Source organism: Rhagoletis zephyria, unplaced genomic scaffold (genome assembly GCF_001687245.7).
Source record: "Rhagoletis zephyria isolate East Lansing unplaced genomic scaffold, Rhagoletis_zephyria_1.1 Rzeph_scaffold_00020, whole genome shotgun sequence".
NCBI lineage: Eukaryota > Metazoa > Arthropoda > Insecta > Diptera > Tephritidae > Rhagoletis > Rhagoletis zephyria.
The window spans coordinates 520,881-541,660 of NW_016157104.1; the positions used below are offsets into that span (position 1 = coordinate 520,881).

Below are 20,780 nucleotides of genomic sequence, written 5' to 3' on the forward strand. Positions count from 1 at the left end.
ACACCTAGTCGATAGAATTGAGATATTGAAAATGTTATAACGGCATTAATTGTAGCTTTTAGCTTTAAAATTTGTTGTGGAAAGAAAAAATTTGTAGCTCTCGTTTTTTAAGAAAAAATGGATGTAGTGCTAACTTGACACCATACACCTAGTCGATAGAATTGAGATATCCAATATGTTAGGTGTATGGTGTCAAGTTAGCACTACATACCATTTTTTCTTAAAAAACGAGAGCTACAAATTTATTCTTTGCACATCAAATTTACAACAAAAACACTACAATTAATGCCGTAGTTAACTTTTCCAAATTCGAAAAGTGTAGTGCTAACTTGACACACGTATTTAATGTTCGGCTCCTCCCGCACTTAGACTCTCTTATTTGTTTATTTTCGAATTTTTACAGAAATGCTAAATGCCCCGTTTAGATTATGCCAATAGCAAGCCAGTCCAGTTACTGGCGTAATGTAAACCGTCACTGGGATGAAGTAATTTCAGTAAATAGTTTATGCCATTATCTGGAATGTAGGTCTACTTTTCATGCCAGGGATGGCATGCCAGTACGACTGGCATAGTGTAGGCGGCTAATCCACTGGAATGCCAGTGCTTTCAGAACCTCATACAGTGAGCACATATAAATATGATAGTGGTTTAAAAAATAAAAAAATTAATACAAAATAAAATTGTACTCCTATTTACAAATAGGATCATTAAACTAATTAGACGATTGTGATAGATACTATAAAAGCAAGTAAAAAATATTGTAGTCTAGAGTTAATTAATCTTAGTGCTAGCGAGGGATGCTAAATAATGCTATGGATATATTTTATTCACTTAATACTCGTTTAACTATAAATGCTTTATAATTAGCTATCAGAAAATATTTTTTTTTTGTATTTTACAATATAAAAGTATATTGAAAAATTAAATCTATTATGTATTCAAATTTCATGAACAAACAAGGAAATAATTATAAACAATTACATGATCTAGGATGTAATCAGTTTTGATTCCTTATCAGACTCATCTATAACTTATCCGCTAACAATTGAATCTTGAAAAAAACTTTACTTATTTTATTTAAGTTCATGGAGTGAGACCGTATTTTTCATTTCACTAGCTTCTGGGCAACTGGCATAGTGTAGGCAGTCGTCACTCCAGTCCAGCGCTGGCCTGGCTCACTAGACTGGCTTATTACTGGCATAATGTCCCAGCAATAGCTTGTGCGCGTGGTTTCGGACCCGCCACGTAAAAAACCTACCCCAATGAAAAAGAAGAACTAAGGCTGGGATGAGACACCCTTTTGATGACGACCCGGCTGGTTGATGTCCTCATAAGGACAAAAGTTTACATCACCGCCAACCAAGAAATGCGTTGGAGGGGGGAAGGCAAAAAATGTCTGGGGTCTTGCGACGTCTACTAAAGCTGCCATTTAAAGGAGCGCAAATTTGGTATTGGATTTGTGGTGGGAGAGAGACTCCAATTCCAATTGGCGTCATTTGGCAAAGAGGAAAAGCGACTGACGTGCTTTGTTGAACTCTGCCAACATCGCTTAGGCGGTCACAGTGCCAAATAAGAAGAAGAAGAGTGTAAACGGACCAAAACCTTCGTGTAAATACATACTGTGGACCACACTCAAATTATACAATGATCTTTCATACAATACTTATTTTAAAAGTATAGCTCATTATCTAATAAAAAAACATATAAATATAAATTGCAAAATTTTTGCAGAAATTAGAAAAATTTAACAAAGATTCTTCAAAATTGCAAGCATTTTCGAAGCAAGTTCGAAGTCGGTAAAAAATCCCGTCCATTTTTGAACATTTTTTTGACGTTGAAGATTGCATCTCAGAAAGGCGGATTCTTTATTTTTTTTGTGGTGCGCAAGATGTCAGGTTCGCAAATGTACGATCGCAAAAATAAAACCGCATTAGCCATTACATTGCATAAATAAAAAAGATCGTCTCTCATTTCTACATGCACCACGAAATATCACAACAACCTTTGTTGAGTAATATAGCCCTTCTGAATAGATTTCCCTGCAACACTCACCGCATAAATACACCAGAGAAATGAGCGATCGCTGAGCAATTGAATTTTTTATGCGCTGAGACACCACATTGAGAACAAATTGCCGCGTTCCATTCGACACTAAAAATATGCAAATGAATCATCATAAGTACCCACAAATACACAATCATTTAGGGAAAACTTACTGCACATGGAAGTACATACAAGCACTTATAGGGCCAATTATATCGGCACGCAAGCCGGAGGGGCATAATCGCATAGGCATAAATAAACTACGCTATGAAGGGGAGGAGTAGGTGGGGTAAAGTAATAACTGCGCTCATTCAGTTGAGTTCGCCCTTAAGGGACCTCGCCAGCAATTGAAGTTTGCATAACACATTGCTTGCCGGGAAAGTCATTGTAAAATTTGCATATAAACGCAGTCATGCCAATGCGTACATACTCAAGTCAGTAGGTTTGTGCGTGCGCATATTTGCATATGTAAAAATTATGAAAGGGCGGTGACATTATTTTCGATGGGGCACGAAATTGTGGCATATAAATAGTTCATGTGACTTTCGTTTCATTCTTTTCATTCTATCCCATTAATGCATCTGTGGGTAATATTGTAGTTAGTTGTTTCTGCTACTCTGCAGTTATGAGAGCTTGTTGACCTCATCGTCATCATCATCGCTCAGCAAAAGCGATTGTGCGTAATTGCAGTAAATTGCCAGCAATAACCTCGAAGTGTATTTCATATTTTTATTAATTTTAATTAAATTATTACTTTTTTATTTTGTTTTGTTTATTTGGTTTTTCTTTATTTTCTTTTGTTTTATTTCATTTAATTTTTATTAATTTTTCCAATAACCCGATATCGTTGCGTTCGCTCCAGTACTTTCATAGTTGTTATTAATTTGATTTTTTGTGAATCTTTCCGGATTGCTTTTTAACTTAGAAATACTTGATTTTTTGATTTTGATAAGTTTGTTTTAACCGATCAGAATAGCCGTGCATTCTTCTGTCAACCAGATAGACCGTCTACAGCAAACTTATCAAACAAAATTATGGAGAAAACAGCTATTTATATAGCTCAAAAGCGACTCTGGCGAATGCTTTCAGTTTACATAAGATGAAACTGGCTCGACATAGCCACCACAATACTCACAGAAGAGCAATGTTGCACGCATTTGTAACATAGCGCACTAAGAGTTCCTGCTCCAGGTGGTACCACAATTAGAGCTAGGGTCAGACATCGTAGTCGAAACTACAACCAGTGGGGCTTCCATTGTACTCTTCAGTGGCCGCCAGGATCTCAACCTCGGCAAGCGAAAATCGCACATTCACGCAATAATTTCAAAACCCCAACATGCCATTTAATTGAACACCCATATTCCTTACCCTTTAAAAACCACTCCCTCAAATGGTCTTAATATCCAGATATTCCGCCTAGTAAAGACCAAGAACAAACTTGCCATACACCAATCCAACTAATTTCGGCACTTCCAAGATTCCCAAAGCCTGCACATCGTGCACTATTTACGCAAAGGTGACAGGTAACAAGATCAGCGGAATTAAGGTCAATTGACACTGGTGAGAAATAAAGTCAATTGACATTATTACCTTTTCCAAAGCGAAATAAAATCCGTTGACATTATTGCTCTTTCAAACATTAAATGGCGTAGCTTCGCGGCGGCCCGCGTGCGCGCCCTACACCGCGTCGCACCCCGCCGCGCCGAGCCGCGCTCTGAGCACTGAGGATTATTTGGCAATAACGTCTTGCATCTTTGGAACCAACACTTACGGGGCAACATTTATTGTAGCAACATTTATATCCCACGTACGATGCAAGAACAACATTTTTTTCATTGAATCGACATACTTTAATCATTGTTGACGCTATTTCCATTTGAATAAAGAAATAGCATCATTAACTTTATGTCCAAATTTTAGTGGACTTTATTTCGCTCATGAAAAGGTAATAATGTCAATTGACTTTATTTCGCACCAGTATGCGAAATAGTGTCATTTGTCCTTATTTCTGTTGCCCTTGTTACCTTTCACCTCTACAAATACATCCCTTCCGACTCGGATCAGCGCGCTTAATGCAAGGATTGCCCCCAACGGTCCATATCTTTTCAGCAGGAAACCCAGGTACATATGCAGCCTCGACTCCTATGTGCTCATATGTAACTCATTGCCATACATTAATTTGCACTCTCTACCACTTATTCTAGAACCGGAATTCTTGTAATTCGTAATTCGTAGCTACGTTACGAAAAATGAAAAATCGACATGCTGCAACCCTTGCGGAAAAATGTGCAGCATTGCCAGCTATCAGTTGTTTTTCGAAGACAGCTGCATGAAGGAAAACAAAGTGGAAAGGAATTAAAAACACACTCATAATGTGATTGTTTATAGTAAAATTGGTTGATTTTACATATTTTGAGGAAAATTGGATGGATTCAGTCGTATTTGCAATTATAGCTGCGGAGTAAGAGCGCGCCATGGCTATGGATTCACAAAGGTATGCGGAGCTGTCGGGCATAGTAACCATGGACGTCAGCTTCTGGTTGAATTGTTGAGCCACAGGCTATAACTCTTCCTATGCCTGACAATAAAAGCTTCTTCCAAGCCATTGAAAATATGCATTTTGTTAGGTCCACCACCAGGTTGCGCTGATTCTGCCTTCGGCCGCGCTAAGGGATTATAAGCCTTCCTAATGAGAATTCTCCTTTCTGTGTTGACGGAGAAGAGGGCGGAAGCCCCTCTTCTACTGTAAAAGGCATACAATATTTATTGTGCATATAACTACGGCTTCGCCATCCACAGTATTTTTGCGCAGAACCCACATCGAAATTCCCAAAAAGTGCATGGCTCAAACCGAATTTATTAAGAGCTCGGAAATTTGAAATTTTTGTTTTACATGTATGGCTATATTAAAGTTTTTAGATTCGGGTGATGCGTTTGGATACAACCACCCAAAATCATTGTACAAATAACTAAACCGTTCCCAAGTTTCTCGATAATGGGCAACATTCAAACATTCTTCTTTGTTCGTTCATATATGTAAATCAGTGGATAAAAATATACGTATATGCAAAAAAAAAATTTATCTGTTTAAAAGAACACCACTAATATCTCCTGCAAACACACATCGGTTTACATCTTTTTGCTTAACTTTTATCTCGCTTTCGACACAGAATTGTTTTCGTAAAAAATTACACAAAATAGCTGTCAATTATTACTCGTTCGTTTTAAGGCATGCCATTGTTACGAATTTCGAAAGTTCGAAGGTAGTATTCGGATTCCAGCAAACCATTTCTACGATTCGTACCAAAATCCGAATATGAAAGTGTTACAGAATAGGGGTGTACATTTACTTCGGATAATCATAAATATATCCCTCAGCAAAGGCATACGTATGACTACCAAGTCAAAAGGAGGTACACGTCAAAGCATCTGTAAAGCATCCATCGAAGCAGTGCTGCATACAGGCGGCCCAAATTTAGCCCAAGCTACGGAGGGGCTTCGATATATGGTACAAACAGCGGCGCCCGTGGTCTTAATGGTTACGCAAGATGCGTTACACTTGTCTTACGATTGAAAACAGCAGTTTTCTTCCACGCACTAAGTGTAGAGTTCGTTCACCTATGGTCAGCCACAGGTATTTTCCCCATCCAATTATACAACCGGTGAAAGATTCGATGAAAATATGCACTTGAGTAGCGTTATTACACCTAAAAAATCTCTATTGTCTTAATCCACCCGTGACTGACTTTCAAAAGAAGAAGGCCTTCCGGATACTCAGGCAATTTACAAAGTGATTCTTCCTGGTGCTATGATGTGTACCTAATGATTTCATTTACATACCTTATTTCCATCACTGACATTTTGAATTTTTCTATTAGATACAGTGGTTAAGATTAAATGTCCAATCTGTTTTCGTGCCTTGAAAATTGCTCTGTATTTTTATTTTAATTAAGTAGTGGCACACCAGCAACCATCTCAATTTATGTATGCTCAAATAGTAGGCATTACTAAAAGTAAGCACCTATAAAAAGTATCATCTAATTTCCTATCAATAGTAATGCAATTTCTGCTTCTTTCCACTAAGTGAATGCATTACGGTGCTTCATAATGGAATTAAAGTGCGCAACGAATAAGCGCTTGAGTACAAAGGAAAGAAAATAAAATGGCATTTAGCTGCGCAGTATTACAGAAAAGGGGACAAATGTCGTTATACATCAGCAGCAAGGACAAGCGCATTAAAATCGAGCTAAATGCCATTAAAGTGTCGCCTGCACGACCGACGCACGTTCACTTAAATGTATGGCACACACACATGTAGGTAAAACTTTAGCCAAGTAAAGCACACGCAACTAGCTGCTAGAAGGGTCCGATCCCCTTTCTCGCCTAAAGTGAGCAACAAGCGATTTTTTCACGTGGCATCACTCTGTTTACATTGTCGTTATTGGCCACTGTGCGTTTGCCAACAAGTGTAGCTGATAGCAACAAACAACACTTTCACAAAAATCAAAACAGTAAGGGACAAGAAAAGCGTAAATAACAAATAGTGCGTCTTTTAACCCCAGCATTAACCGCAACTGAATTCCAAAAGAAATACAAATATACTTATCTAAATTTATGTACATACTAGGGATGTTAATTTTTTCGCTTTTTACGATCCCGGGATTTCCGGGATCTCATTATCACAATCGCGGGATCCCGGGATTAGTCCCGGGATTTAGATATTCATTACTTTTCAACAACTTAAATCGAAAAAATTGCATCTATATTGTTTGAGAAGTTCTCCTACCACAAAATAAATAATAAATAAATGGGTTTGAAACCTACTTTTTTATTTAAAGCGGCGTTGTTATTTTTTTTTCTCTGACGTCAGGACTTATTTTAAAGGACTTGGTCATTCCAAAGATATGATTAATTCCAAAAATGATTTCAAAAATTGAATACAATGTGGAATACAAATATGGGTACCAAATTAAACAGGAAATTTCTTTAGAATTAAAAAAAAAAGTAAAATTTTTTGGATACACAAGGACGAATGGTAATTTTTTCAGCTGATAAAGTTAGAGGGACGAAATTCGAGGATGTAACATATAATTTTTTAAAAGCAAATTTTGCGAAATTTCAAGGGTAAAATTTTAAAAGGACATTTTCAATACTTACCAGTCCTTCTGCAGCAAAAAATTGAATCTGTTTAAATTCTACGCAATTTCCTCTTTAATTTGATACCCATACTTCTTCTTTAAGCACATTTCACTGAATTTTTTAAATCATTTTTTAATTACTGATGCCAGAGTGAAAAACTAAAAACGCAATTTTACTTTATTTGGCCAATGGGTTCGCGAATATATTGATTTTTGTGTGTGAAAATTTACTATCACACTGTGTTATACATATGTATAATGAGCTGGACATATATAAAACAATATTAATTATTAATAAAAAAGAAATATAGCCAATACTGGTCAAGAAAAGGAGTATCTATTATTGCCATCAGTGCAAATTACAAATCTCGAAAACTCCGGGATTGTTTGCCAAGAATCCCGGGATTTCCGAGACCTAAAAAAGGCCGCGATCCCGGGATAGCATTCCTAGTACATACATACTATGTATGTAAGAGGGTAAATGAGTAATAAAAATGCGTATGAGCTGAAGAATGCATTACGGAGAAGAAGTAGAAGAGAAGAGACGATGGAGTAGAAAAGCATGGCATATTAAATGCATTCCGCTGTTCATTCAATGCCCATTCCTTTTAACGTTTCCATTGCTTGTTTGCCAGCGTCGCACAGGGCGTATACGTAATAAGCGTCTTTGTGGTATCGGAGCGTCTATTTCTACTATCAACACAATTTATTATGGGGTCTCAGATTTAGGAGTTTCATTTGCCGGCAAAGCTGCTGCTGCTGCTTACACACTCGATTAATGCTTGAGTTGAGTAGAATTGAAAGGAAACGAAGCGAAGGCAGCTAAAGACCGAGTTAAGATGGGTGTCAAAGGCAAAATATGAAAGAAAGAAAAACAAAATTGAGATTAAGTAAAGAAAATGAAATGTACACTAAATGAAAGTTATATTAAAATTATTTACAAAATAAAAATCTAAAGCTAAATAAAATACATAAATATAAAATTAACTCATAAAAAACTTAAGTTAAATTAAAGAAATAAAGCAAAATAAAAACACGAAAATAATTCCATTCATTTTTACGGTCGTCCAATTCTAGTCACACTTCGCTTCCAAGATGTATGACGCGTCAACGTGATCGGAAGCATGCTGTTACTTTTTTTAATTTTTTGAGGCGCCACGCAATCATTGCGAATTCGCAAAGCTTTGACGACAATGCGACTGTAAGTACCTACTCAGGAAATGTCTGCGTGTGAATGTTGTTGTCGACGCTGGCATTCCACTCTAACGCCCCTCGGTCATGCAACCGCTTCTTCAAACAAAGCACTGCGAAAGAAAAGGGTGCGAAAAGAGTACTTGGTAGAGAACTTTGAAGGGCCCAAATGACTGGCTAGCTATATACATACATACATACATACTATGTATGTACACACACACGTACCTTCGTGTATGCATATGACTGACGAGGCGATTGGGGTTAAGTAAGTCACATATTAGCATAAACAAGTATTATATTTGCAAGTATAGTTCTGAAATGCGATAAGTATATTCCCATTTTCTATACACTTATAGCTGTTATAGCTTTCCCCTCGTTTGAGACTTTAATACGCGCACTTTGGTGCACGCTTATGCATAATAATAAAGAAGAAATGCAAGTGCAAATGTAATTATGTAAAAAAACGAAAATCGATAAAATAGGGTAACTATGCGCAGCAGTGAAACGTGAAACGAGTACCATTAAATCGGTTGAGTGTCAGCTATTAATCTGAATGGCTCTAATGGTATGTCAAGGATACATTATAATTGTGCAGCAAAAATATATTCTATCCATATCACGTACGAATCAGTGATTTCGCATATGATTATTCAAATATAAGTTCTCCTTTTTATTAGTAATATCATACACATAATTTTGAGATGAATTTAAATATTTTGACTTTTGATATTTAAAGCAAAATTAAAGTAAAACATTTCCCTGATATAACCGATCCTCAAATGGTTCATGATTTTTTTATGGTTTTCGGAGACTGTTTTCGCAATAATTTTTTGCAGCCTTTTTTTTGATTACGATTTGCGGGGAATTTCAGTTTACATGGGAAAGCTTTTTTGCTTCACTAATTACATAATGATTTAAAAAAAATGTAAGTTGAAATGTCTCACCCGTCCTCGTGGAATGACCCGTATGCAGTTTTGAAGCTCATTCAATTGTAGTATAATAAAGTTTCAAATGGCTAAAAATTACTATTGATTTTTTAGAATTTTCTATGTCGTATTTGCTTTCATATAACGAATATACTAGCCGGCCTCATATACCCAACGCTTCGCCAGGCGCTGAATGTGTACATAAGTATCGGCGTAGCCAGAATGAAATTTAGGGGAGGGGCTCGACCCTATTAAGCTGGCATTTCAGGGTACTATTTTATATATACATATAAGGAAAATTTGAAAGTTAGGGGGGGCGGACTCGAGCACCCCCCCTGCCCCTACCTGGCTACGCCCATGTACATATACGCAACAGGTGGCAAGCCTATTAAAAAATAAAGCCTTATTGCACATCTAATCGCTAAGCCCTTTCATTTGACATATGGTTTTAATGCAACGAACGGTGTGGATCTTATAATTTTTTATGCAGGTGGCAACTCTATTCAAAAAAATAAAACCTTATTGCACATCTGGAAGCCAAGTCCTCTCATTTAACGACTCACTATTTAGTCCATCGAATAGTCCACATCTTATAATTTTTCGTACAGGAGGCAACCCTCTTCGAAAATGTAAAACCTTATTGCACATCTGAACGCCAAGCCTTTTCCTTTGAGACATATTTTTTTTCAAATGAATGAACTGCGCAAATCTGATGTAATTAAAAAAAAATGCCCTCACGTATTATATATAAGGTGGTAATTTTTAAAAAGGTGGCAACCCCACTAAAAAAACTAAAGCTTATTGCACATCTGAAGATCATATCCTTTCAATTTTTTTTAAATTGAATGAACTGCGAAAATCTGATGTATCTAGGTAATAAAAGTATGGTTATTTTTAAATAGGTGGCAACCCCACTCAAAAAAAATTAATGCTTTTTGCGAATTCGGAGACCATGTCCTTTCATTTGGTACCTCATTTTTTAGTCCAACGAACGGTGAAGATATTATAATTTAAAATAAAGTGGCAACCCTACTCAAAACATAACACAATACTGAACATCTAGAGCAGTAATGGGCATTTCATATCATGCGTGTAGCTCAACTGTACGTTTTTCACAGGTATATGCTCACACATTATATTGCCGAACAAAAAAGAAATTCAACCAAACAACCAGTCTGGATAAGCTGTCGCCGAGGCATGTTGCGTTGTTTGCACGCTTCTTAGCGCGCAGTTTTTGTCAAAAATTAGGTGTTGTGCTTACGCGTTTTAACTGAAGTACCCCTATCGATACAGAATATATACAACAAAATCTCATCCAAATCCGTTCAGTAGTTTTCGATATTAGGGTGTAAAAAAATCTTGGCTTTGCTTTATACTACGTAAGGATAAGATAGCAATTTTAAATAGGTGGCAACCCCAATCAAAAATATTAAAGTTTTTGTACATGCGTAGGCTCTGCCCTTTCATTTGGTATCTCATTTTGCTATCCAACCAACAGTGAAGATCTTTAATTTTTACACAAATGGCAACCCTACTCAAAAAAATAATAAATTTTTGCACATCAAGAGGCTAAGTATATTTGTTTGATGGTGATTGTGCAGAACTGATACCTTCGCTTATTAAGATTGAATAAAGTAACGCAACGCAAACGTCAAAGCTGTGAAGCTGTGTTTTTTTTGTGATCTGTTTAGATTTTGTGTTTTATAAAGCTGTTTATGCTTAATAAAGTAAAAAAAAGTGTTAATAAACTTCTGGTGCACAATTTAAAGATAAAAAAATATCAAAATTCCCTGTAAATGTGATTAACTTAACTTGATATTTCTAATTGCATGAGCCGAGTATTTTGTTTCATTGTTGTTATACAATTGCTTTTGTTTGTGCACATTGATTTTGCTCTTTTCGTCATTTCTGCTGTTTCATCTTTGTCACAGCTGTTTGCGTTGTGTTTATTAGGTGTCAGATATACAGTGTATTTAAAACTGTACGTTACATAGCTTTCCAACTGATATTTACCAGCTGATTGGTTCTCTGATTGATACATCTTTTTCGAAACTGTTTTGCTTTTTTGCTTCTAAAACCTAAAAATAAATATAATTTTAAACATGTCGTGTATTTCCACCAATTGCCACGTTAAAAGCGACTCCTATGTATCATGCTGGCTCTGCGAAGAGATTGCCCATATAAAATGTGGTGGTTTGAGCGGTAGGGTGTTAGACGCTATTAAATATTTATGCTTATCTAGAGGCCAATCCCTTTCATTTGGCACCTCATTTTTTGTAATCCAGCGAACGGTGAAGATCTTATCGTTTTAAACAGGTGGCAATCCTACCCAGAAAAATAATACATTATTACACATCTAGAGGTTAAGATTTTCATTTGACAGTGACGGTGCAGAACTGACGCCTACGCTTTTTAGGATTGAATATAGTAATTTTCATAACAGGTGGCAACCCTATTAAAAAAATAAGACATTAGTGCTTTTCTAGAGGCCAATCGCATTCATTTGACTCCTCACTTTTTGTAATCCAACGAACGATGCGGATCTTATAGTTTTTTAGAAAGTTTGTTGATTTTGTTTAAATATTGCACAAAGTTTAAACTTGTATTTAAACGGGTTTTCTTAAAGAACGAACTATATTTTTATAAAGGTAACTCAAATTAAATAAAAAAAAATATAATTATTATGAAAACTTGTCAAAATTTGGTGCGGCTCATTTTTTTTCGACCGCTGTATGTACATAATGTAAATATTACATGTACATTTTGTATTCTTTATTTGTTAACAAACTTAATAAAAGTTTGGTTTGGTTTATGAATACATAGATGAATTTTATATACTTAAAAATAAAATAAACAGAAATACCAGCAATATATCAAAATACATAAGTACATTTTTTTAAATAAGGAGATATCTATAGGGTGGGAATTTTATGAAATTTCGGGCAAAATCGGGGAATTTCATTGTCGAAATCGGGGAATTCTCAAAAATAAGTTGGCTACCCAGCTGCAGGCCATTATGATAGCGCACCCCTTTGTCGACATTGTTTTATTTATATATGTACAATCGGATTTACACCTAGAATATGATATATTTTTATAAAAAGTTTATGAATATTAAATGTACAAAAGGAAAACTGTAAATATTAAGGATCAAAAGGGTGCGCTGTTCAAATGACGAAGAGTGTAAAATACATATTTTATTTGCGTTAAAAATTCGTTGTAACTCAAATCAAAACTCTCTAGTGGTTGTCCAGCTTATATGTTTGCTAATATGTATGTATGTTTAAATCTCTACTACCAGCAGTTGTATGTATAGTAATATACATATGTACATACATATATAGGTGTTTTTGGTGAACGTCCCTAACGCAAATAACTTGAAGTCTTAGTTTCAGACCACAAAAACGACCACTGAAATCAGCGTACCCGTATTATATTAACCAAATTTGCCCCATAAATATTTAAAAAAAAAGTTCCCGATTCGAGCACTGTTTTAAGGATTCGCGGATTTAGCACGATCGATTTATTATTTTCGTACCAGATGGGCTGACAAAAATGTCGCCTCTTCATAAGAATTGCAAAATATTTCTGATATTAAGATATTTTTCATTCACGAAAATTTTACACTTCTGTTCTGTTACTGCAACCTTTCATATTCTCAAGTTACCACTTCTACTACATAACTCAACATCGCATTAACTGTATTTATCCATTAAATGCCATTCATGTCTCTCTCAGTTCAAATACACCAGTGCATAGGAGTAGGTACATATTTACATCCAATAGATTGTGTTTACACACTATTCGATTAGATATACATATTGCAATACAAAGAATAAACAAACACAAATGCATCAACATGTCCTACCTTCACGCATCTCCTTGTAAGGATCATCGACATGCGACTCCTTGTAGATGATAGAATGAAAACCAATATTCCGATTGCCGTCAGTTTGTCCATTTTTATCATTTCCGCCGGACGTTGTAAATGTTTTCAGCGTCGTTTCCCTCGATGTTGTTGTTGTTGTCGGTGATGCTGTTGTTGAGCTCATCGTCGTTGTCATTGATGTTGATGATGATGTGCTGCTTGTCGAAGTTGTTGCTGTATATTGTTCAGCAACGCGTCGTTGTGCCAGTGGCATTTGTGTACCATTCGTACTTAATGCTGCTGCCGTAGCTACTGTTGTTGTTGGCGGGAAATAACGTTTGGCATGTTCAACATAATAGGCATCACGTTCAGTTATTATTTTACCCTCGAATACCCCATCCAAAATAGAACCAAATACATAACTATTACGATCCCCTATCACTTCGCCCTCGTAAATGTGATCGGTGGACACATCCAAGGGGAGATTGTTGCTATCATAAAACTAGAAAGGGGAAGGAAAAAAGAGTGAAATGAATATAAATGGTAGACATTTTATACTTGAAATTAAATATTTTACCAAAAGAACATAACATTACATATGTATATACTCATATACCCAGCAACACAAAGTTTGAACCGTTTGACAAAAATTTATTTCCCAATTTGATATCAAATGTTTTTCTCAAATTGAAAAGCGGTTTAGATACTACATGAAATCATTTTAGATTGATTTGGAGAAATATAGTTTCGTAATAATGATCGAAAAATGTTTCCTAAGAATTGTACATCTCTATAACACTATGCGCCAAAATCAAATTGGTTGACTCGGTATTGAGCAAAACCAAATGCAAGTGATAGTTTTAGGGCCAAATTAACAGTGCGTAGTTAACTCAGAATTGGCAGTTAACTACAGACTTTCAGTACAGCTAACTCAGAATCGGCAGTTAGCTACAGATTTTCAGTACAAAAACGATTTTTAAAATAAAAAAATGCAAAAAAAAAGGAACAAAATACAATAAATAAATTAATTTCTGTTTAAAATATTTATTTCGGTGTTTGAAATCACATCCCGACTGATTTTTTTAATGAAGACAACTAATTTGAATATTTATTAAAGAAAACTGAACGAAATTCAATCAAATTAACCTGCAGTGCCATCTAGCGCAAAGCTAATAATAAACGAACATCAAAAAGGAACAGTCCAGCGCCTTCGTCTTGGTCTGCAGGCTGTATCGGAGATACATCTTCATCTTCATCATCATCATCATCATCATCATCATCATCATCATCATCNTCATCTTCATCTTCATCTTCATCTTCATCTTCATCTTTATCTTTATCTTCATATTCATCTTCATCTTCATATTCATCTTCATCTTCATCTTCATCTTCATCTTCATCCTCATCTTATCTTCACCTTCATCCTCATCTTCATCTTTATTTTCATCTTTATTCAAAACCATTTCTTTTGATACCCATATTATTTTAATAAATAATTTGAATTTGATTTTCATATATATGGCAACCCTTTAAAAAACTAAATTCATATTACACATCTACAGGTCAAGCCCTTTCATTTGACACCTCATTTTTGAAAATCGAACGAACGGTGCAGATGTTATGACTTGGTGTTAAATATTTAACGCAACCAACTCCCAACTCGCGTAAGAAGTTTCACTTCAAAAACGTCGCTTACAACTTTTTGGTGGCTAGAGCTCGATATATGTATGGTGTAATTTTAAATTATCTATATGCATAACGTTATTTGTTTAAACTTACCTCTAACTTATCACTAAATGTATTTAAATCACGTTTTAGCCTAAGATGGAAGTCTCTTCCGTGTGCTGAAAATTTTAAATCTACATGATGATCTTTGGTCACGGATCGTTTCGCTCTATTGTGACTAGTTCGTATGTGTTCATGATCATAGTTGAGTTCCTCATAGTGCGATATGTATTCGTTGAGTAGACGCTGACCTGAAAATGAAAGAAAAATAGAGAAAATTGACTAACAAAGAAAATAATGCATTTACATTTTCTAAGAATTTGCACCTCCAAATAAGTAAGCGTTATAATAAGAGTTTTACAAAAGAATTAGTTTGTCTACAAACTTCCAGTTCGAACATACTGAAATAGTCAAGCTAAATATTTTTTTTGTTCTACATATCGACGCCTCCAAACCATACTATGCTAAGTCTGCCTAAAACTCTAATGACTTTACATGGTATGGTTTGGAGGTGCTGCGGTTGCCAGACGTACTGATTTGGGAAGGACAGTACTGAATTTTCATTCGCTGTACTGAAAATTTTCAATTCCCAATTCAGTACGCAAATGTCCTTATTTTTGGGAAATTTGTTCTGATTTGTACCGATTTTTCAACCTTTATTCCACATCGTTGATATTTATCAGTGCGGTTACAGAATTTTCGATGGGGAGGAGCGGGTCGTTCCGTGCCGATAAGTGTAGGATATCAACAATCCAGCTATGAAAAAATCAAAAACGTGGCTCGATTTCAACCGTACCAAAATTATCTGGCGGAAGTAAAAAATTAAGAAGATATCAATGGTAAAAATTATTAATTTATTTATTTTTTTATTTTTTTAAATATCAATATCTTCTAAACAACAGAAGCTAATAAAAAAAACTAATGACGTCAAAGTAAAGGTAATTAGTGGGTCTTTCATTTGGTACATAATTTTCTGCCCTTTTTGTATTTTTAAGCCAGAAATCCGTAATAAACAAAAAAAAATGTAAATATTTTTTTTAATTGCTTTTATTTAAAATTTATTTTAAAAAGGGTTATACTACATACGTCGCGTAAAAGATATTTAAACTAGGATCAATACTTTTGTGATCGGTCAAATAGTTTCCGAGATGTTATAAATATAAAAAATAGAAAAGTTTAATTTTAACCTCTTTTATTGGCTTTGATTTTTATTTTTGCCAAATAATATTGATATGGTTGAAATCAAAATGAAAAGCTCTATAGAGTCAAATTTTATTTTTTTTTGCTAAATAGTTGGTACTTCACACCACGGCTAAGATGGTAATATTGTAAAGGCAAAAGTAAAAAATTCAATTGACATCCGGTTCGTTTCTTTAATCGCTAGCAAGAACACAAGAAACCATAAAGAACTTGCGATATCGGCAACAAAATGTCAAAATGAAAAAAAACGGTTCGTTATAGTGGCCTAAAGAGTGGCTGCATAGCACTAACTTGCCACAAAAAAGGAACAACCAAGGGAGAACAAGCTATGTATGCATCAACAATATGTGTCATGCCAGCCTCTAAGTGAACTAACATGTGTATAAGCATGCTTTCAAAAAAAAAAACTAGAAAAATTGGGTTAATGGAATATAAGTGAATCTTGCAACCGCAGTTGGACTGAGTGCAACAAGTGTATAAGTGGGCAGTTTGTGCCCAACATTAGTATGTATGAGTGCCAATGTGTGAGCGTGCGTTGACCTGCACATCCCACATACCTATGTATGTATGTACCCTGCAGCAAAATTTAGAGACAGTCTGGCAAAGCGCTAGTTCTGCCTTACAAATTTCAGAACTGTCTCTGAACTGCTGCAAAAGGGATGCAGAGCTGGACGGTTGAAACTCACATGTTGCTAGTTGCGCTGTCATCAATGTTACTTATCCTGGTCATGCGAAAGCTGACAAAAGAAGCAAAATATACTACACTACATTTCATATAAACCGTGTTTTCAAACTTTATATAAAACAAAAAAAAATTAACGAATTTTAAATCAAAATTTTCGACCTTTTAATTAGATTTAAAAAATAAAAATAAACAAAAGTGATAACCAATCTCATTATGAAATGGGGGTGCTATTGATATGACAGATACTGTACATACGTAAATAAATATATCACTGAGCTCCGAAATGTTTAGTTATGCCGTGATGTTTTTTAATTTCTAATGTTTTTCATTTTAAACATTTTTCGTTAAGATTTTTTTTAAGTAAATATGTCTCATATTCCATAAACCATTTAAATTCAAATTCCTAAATGTGCTGCAAACTTGATATAACTCTAAAACTGTCTTCAAATTTAAAACCTTTTTAATAAAAATTTTTTTATAAATATTTCGGGTATTCAATTTTGTAGCCTATCAAATTTTAGTGTAGTAAAGTGTAACTTTGCATCTTTAACGAAAATATTTAAATAGCAGAATACCTTCAAGAGCGTGCGTAAAAAGAGTTATGAAAAATCAGCGCGATTAATTATATTAAAATTTAATGTGCCACACAACTCTGCATGAAAACCATTGTCAATATCCAAAGTTCTATGTATTCTCATTAGATGCCGGAGTAACGCTGAGTTATCACAAATAAGCATTCAATATATCCCCGTTTTTCTAATTTTTTCACACGACCTAGTTTAGATTTATAATTATAAGTAATTCAGAAATACCCATTATATGTAACAAATATAAATTATTTTTAAGAATAACGGTTTTAGAAAATCAAAGGAATAATTGACACTTTATGTTCCTAATTTTAAACCACAGTTTGCCTTAAAAGTAAATTAGTGCAAAACAAAAAGCTCTTTAAACATAAAATGAAAACAAAATTGTATGCGTGCTTATTTAATTACAGTATTTATAGAAAAGGCTCTATACTATACTTCTTAGAACCAGCTCAAAACTAACCACATTTGTTCTAGCCCGGAGGTGACGCTTTTTGAACTATCTACGAACTGTTGTTATATGAACGGTCTCAGAGCCATCTAAGCCAGAGTCAGCTCAGAACAAGTTCAAAAGTTCTGCAGAGGGCGACAATTGTCACGTCGTAGGACATCGCCATTAAAAAAAGACAGTTGAAAACTTATTGAGTTGGGATAGATGAAGAATCAGTACCGTCCCTTTTCAGGTTAGCCCAACGCAAGTTCTGAACCAGTTTGATTTGCTGCAGGGTATGTACTCATGTATCTTGAGACAATACAATGAAGACTGAAGCATTTTGGCTACTGTAAACTCAAAGCAAAGTTGCTTAGTGGTTATTGCAAAGTTGCTACCACTTGTATTTTCCCTACAGGGAAATCGCGAACTAGTGAATCACATTTATAGTTTCGTAATAGGTCTTTATCGCAAAAAACGAACCAGACCGATAGTAACTAGCTCCTCGCCAGTTCAAAATCAACGAAATGTGGTACTTTAAAAAAAACTATTTTATCACTTTTCTCATTAGAAATCTGTATATAAGGTGACGGTTCGGAACTATCGAAAAAGGGATGCAGCGGGGGCCTTGTTTACTTTGATATGTGTTTGGCGGCTTTTTCGTTCAAATACGCTTCCATTCTGAACTTACCAGATGCTTTTTCATAGCTTGGTAATACAAAACAAAAATTTGTGTTAACGTGTTAACATCTTGGGGCCTCCTGGAATCAGCAAGCACCTCTGAAAACTCAGCTACAGTCAAAGATATGTAAACGTACATTTCTTACAATCATTCAAACTAATTTAATTTCAAATTGAAAACAAATTTCTTTGAAAATGATTTAAAATCGTACACACGGAAAAACCGAAAAGACTGAAAATTCATCATACTGAATTTCTTTCATCTATCGCTTTTAAAACTGGTTCGGAACTACAGAATTTAGAACTAGCTCGGAACTATCGAAAAAGGAATGAAGCGGCGGGCAATTGACACTTTCTAGGACATCGCCATGTTAAATTCGCCAGTTGTTTGCATGGAAAAGAGATTTACCGCGAACCAGTACTGGGTACATATGTACTAGAAGCGCACCAGTTCAGAACTAGAGATTTTCTCTACAGGGTTGCCACCGCAGTACAGTTTTGCAGCCGCAACCACATGTTTAAAGGCACACTAACACACATAAGTGTATTTACACAAGTGTCCATTGCTTTGCTTCGTCAAGTGCTCGAGCGCGCCAAAAGTGCCTAATCCAAAGTGCCTGGCCGCGGTTCAACGAGGTTGCTGTTGTTTTTGTTGTTGCATACAATTGGTGCGCTATTTCTATTGTAACTGAGCTAGTGTTTTTTGTTACTCATATAATAGCAACCACATTCGCGCAACTGCCACAAATGTCTCTCTGTTCCGGAGTAGCATCTGTTTTTATACCCGAGCGCACTTGTGCACAAGGGTATATTAACTTTGTTCACATAACGGTTGTTTGTAACAGCCAAAATGAATCGAGATAGATATAGACAAATGTATACGTAAATGCTCAGAATAAATAGAGAAATCGATTAAGCCATGTCTGTCTGTCCGTCTGTCCGTCCGTCTGTGTACACGATAACTCGAGCAAAAATAGAATATCTCAGCGAAATTTGGTATGTAGGTTTCCGTTAACCCAAGGTAGGTTAGTATTGAAAATGTGCGAAATCGGACTGTAACCACGCCCACTTCCTATATAACGGTATTTCCTAAAAGTGCAAAAACTACGATATTTCAGTAAATATTGGATCAAAATTATTGAAATTTAGTATGTGAAGTCGAATTTTGGTAAAAAATAGTATTATTATGAAATTTTTGGAAAATGGGCTTGACTCCGCCCACTTCTGATGAAATGCTGTATCTCAGTAGTCGCTTCATCAATCCTTCCCAAACGCGGTACGAACCTTACCTAGGGCCTAGCTAAGAAATCTGTTGAAAATACCCACACCTTCCATATAACGGTAATTTACAGAAACACGAAAACTGCGATGAATCAGTAACTACTGAAGCTAATTGACTCAAAATCGGTAACTACAATAACCACTTAGCACAAAATTAGATTATTATACACTTTTGTATAATGGGCGTGGCGCCGCCCCTTATGAACACAAATGTGTATCCCGGCAACTGATTCATCAATTTCTACCAAACTCGGTGTACTTAATAATCTAATAATGTACTAAGTACAAGAAAGAAATTCATTGAAAATTATTCTAATCGGATTAAACTTACACCCACTTCCCGTATAATGGTAAACTTCAGACATCCGAAAACTCCGATATTTCAATAACTGAGGCCGCTAATTTACTCCAAATTAATAGTTACAGCAATCTCTTGACAATAAATAAGACTGCTATAGACTTCTAGGAATTGGGCGTAGCACCGCCCACTTTATGACTACGAGGTGTATTTCGGTAACCACTTTATAGATTTCTACCAAACTTGGTTCAATTACTTCATTAACTCTAATTCAGCATATTATTAAAAAAGTTTGAAATCGGAAAAACCACCCCCTTCTTATCATGCAAATGTAGTTTAGAGAAAGTTGAACGACGATATTTTATACCGGCCTCGGGTATATAATGTTCGGTTTCGCCCGAACTTATACTTCTTTACTAGTTAGTTTTGTTGTAGGCTCTATGATAATTGTTGTTGCTAGCGTTGCCAGTTGTCCATTAGCTGCCTGCAACATTTGTCGATTGCACATTATTGTTTTGCCTCCATATGCGCGTGTGCGTATGTATATATGTATGTATATACATATATAGTAGCTGCTTGCCTCACTTTGTGGAGCCACTTAACAAGTTTTTGTTGCGGCCACGATCGCTGGACTAGTAGTAATACATGCTTAGTTACTGTTGTTTTACTTTTTGCAATCATTTGCCCACTTGCTTACTGGCAATTTTCCGTGAGACTGCAACAG

The 20,780-nt window shown here is 35.4% G+C and overlaps 1 protein-coding gene across 1 annotated transcript in view; it reads right to left on the bottom strand.

The window, feature by feature from the left end:
• The window catches only part of kuz (zinc-dependent metalloprotease kuz), a 150,959-nt gene extending 130,395 nt beyond the window's left edge, over window positions 1-20,564 (bottom strand). The window contains exons 1-3 of the mRNA XM_017614717.1: window positions 20,474-20,564; window positions 14,949-15,145; window positions 13,170-13,671 (exon numbers count right to left, since the gene is read on the bottom strand). Coding sequence (XP_017470206.1) covers window positions 13,170-13,671; window positions 14,949-15,145; window positions 20,474-20,564 — 790 coding nt within the window. The remainder of the gene's footprint in view (window positions 1-13,169; window positions 13,672-14,948; window positions 15,146-20,473) is intronic.
• Between the last annotated feature and the right edge of the window lie 216 nt (window positions 20,565-20,780).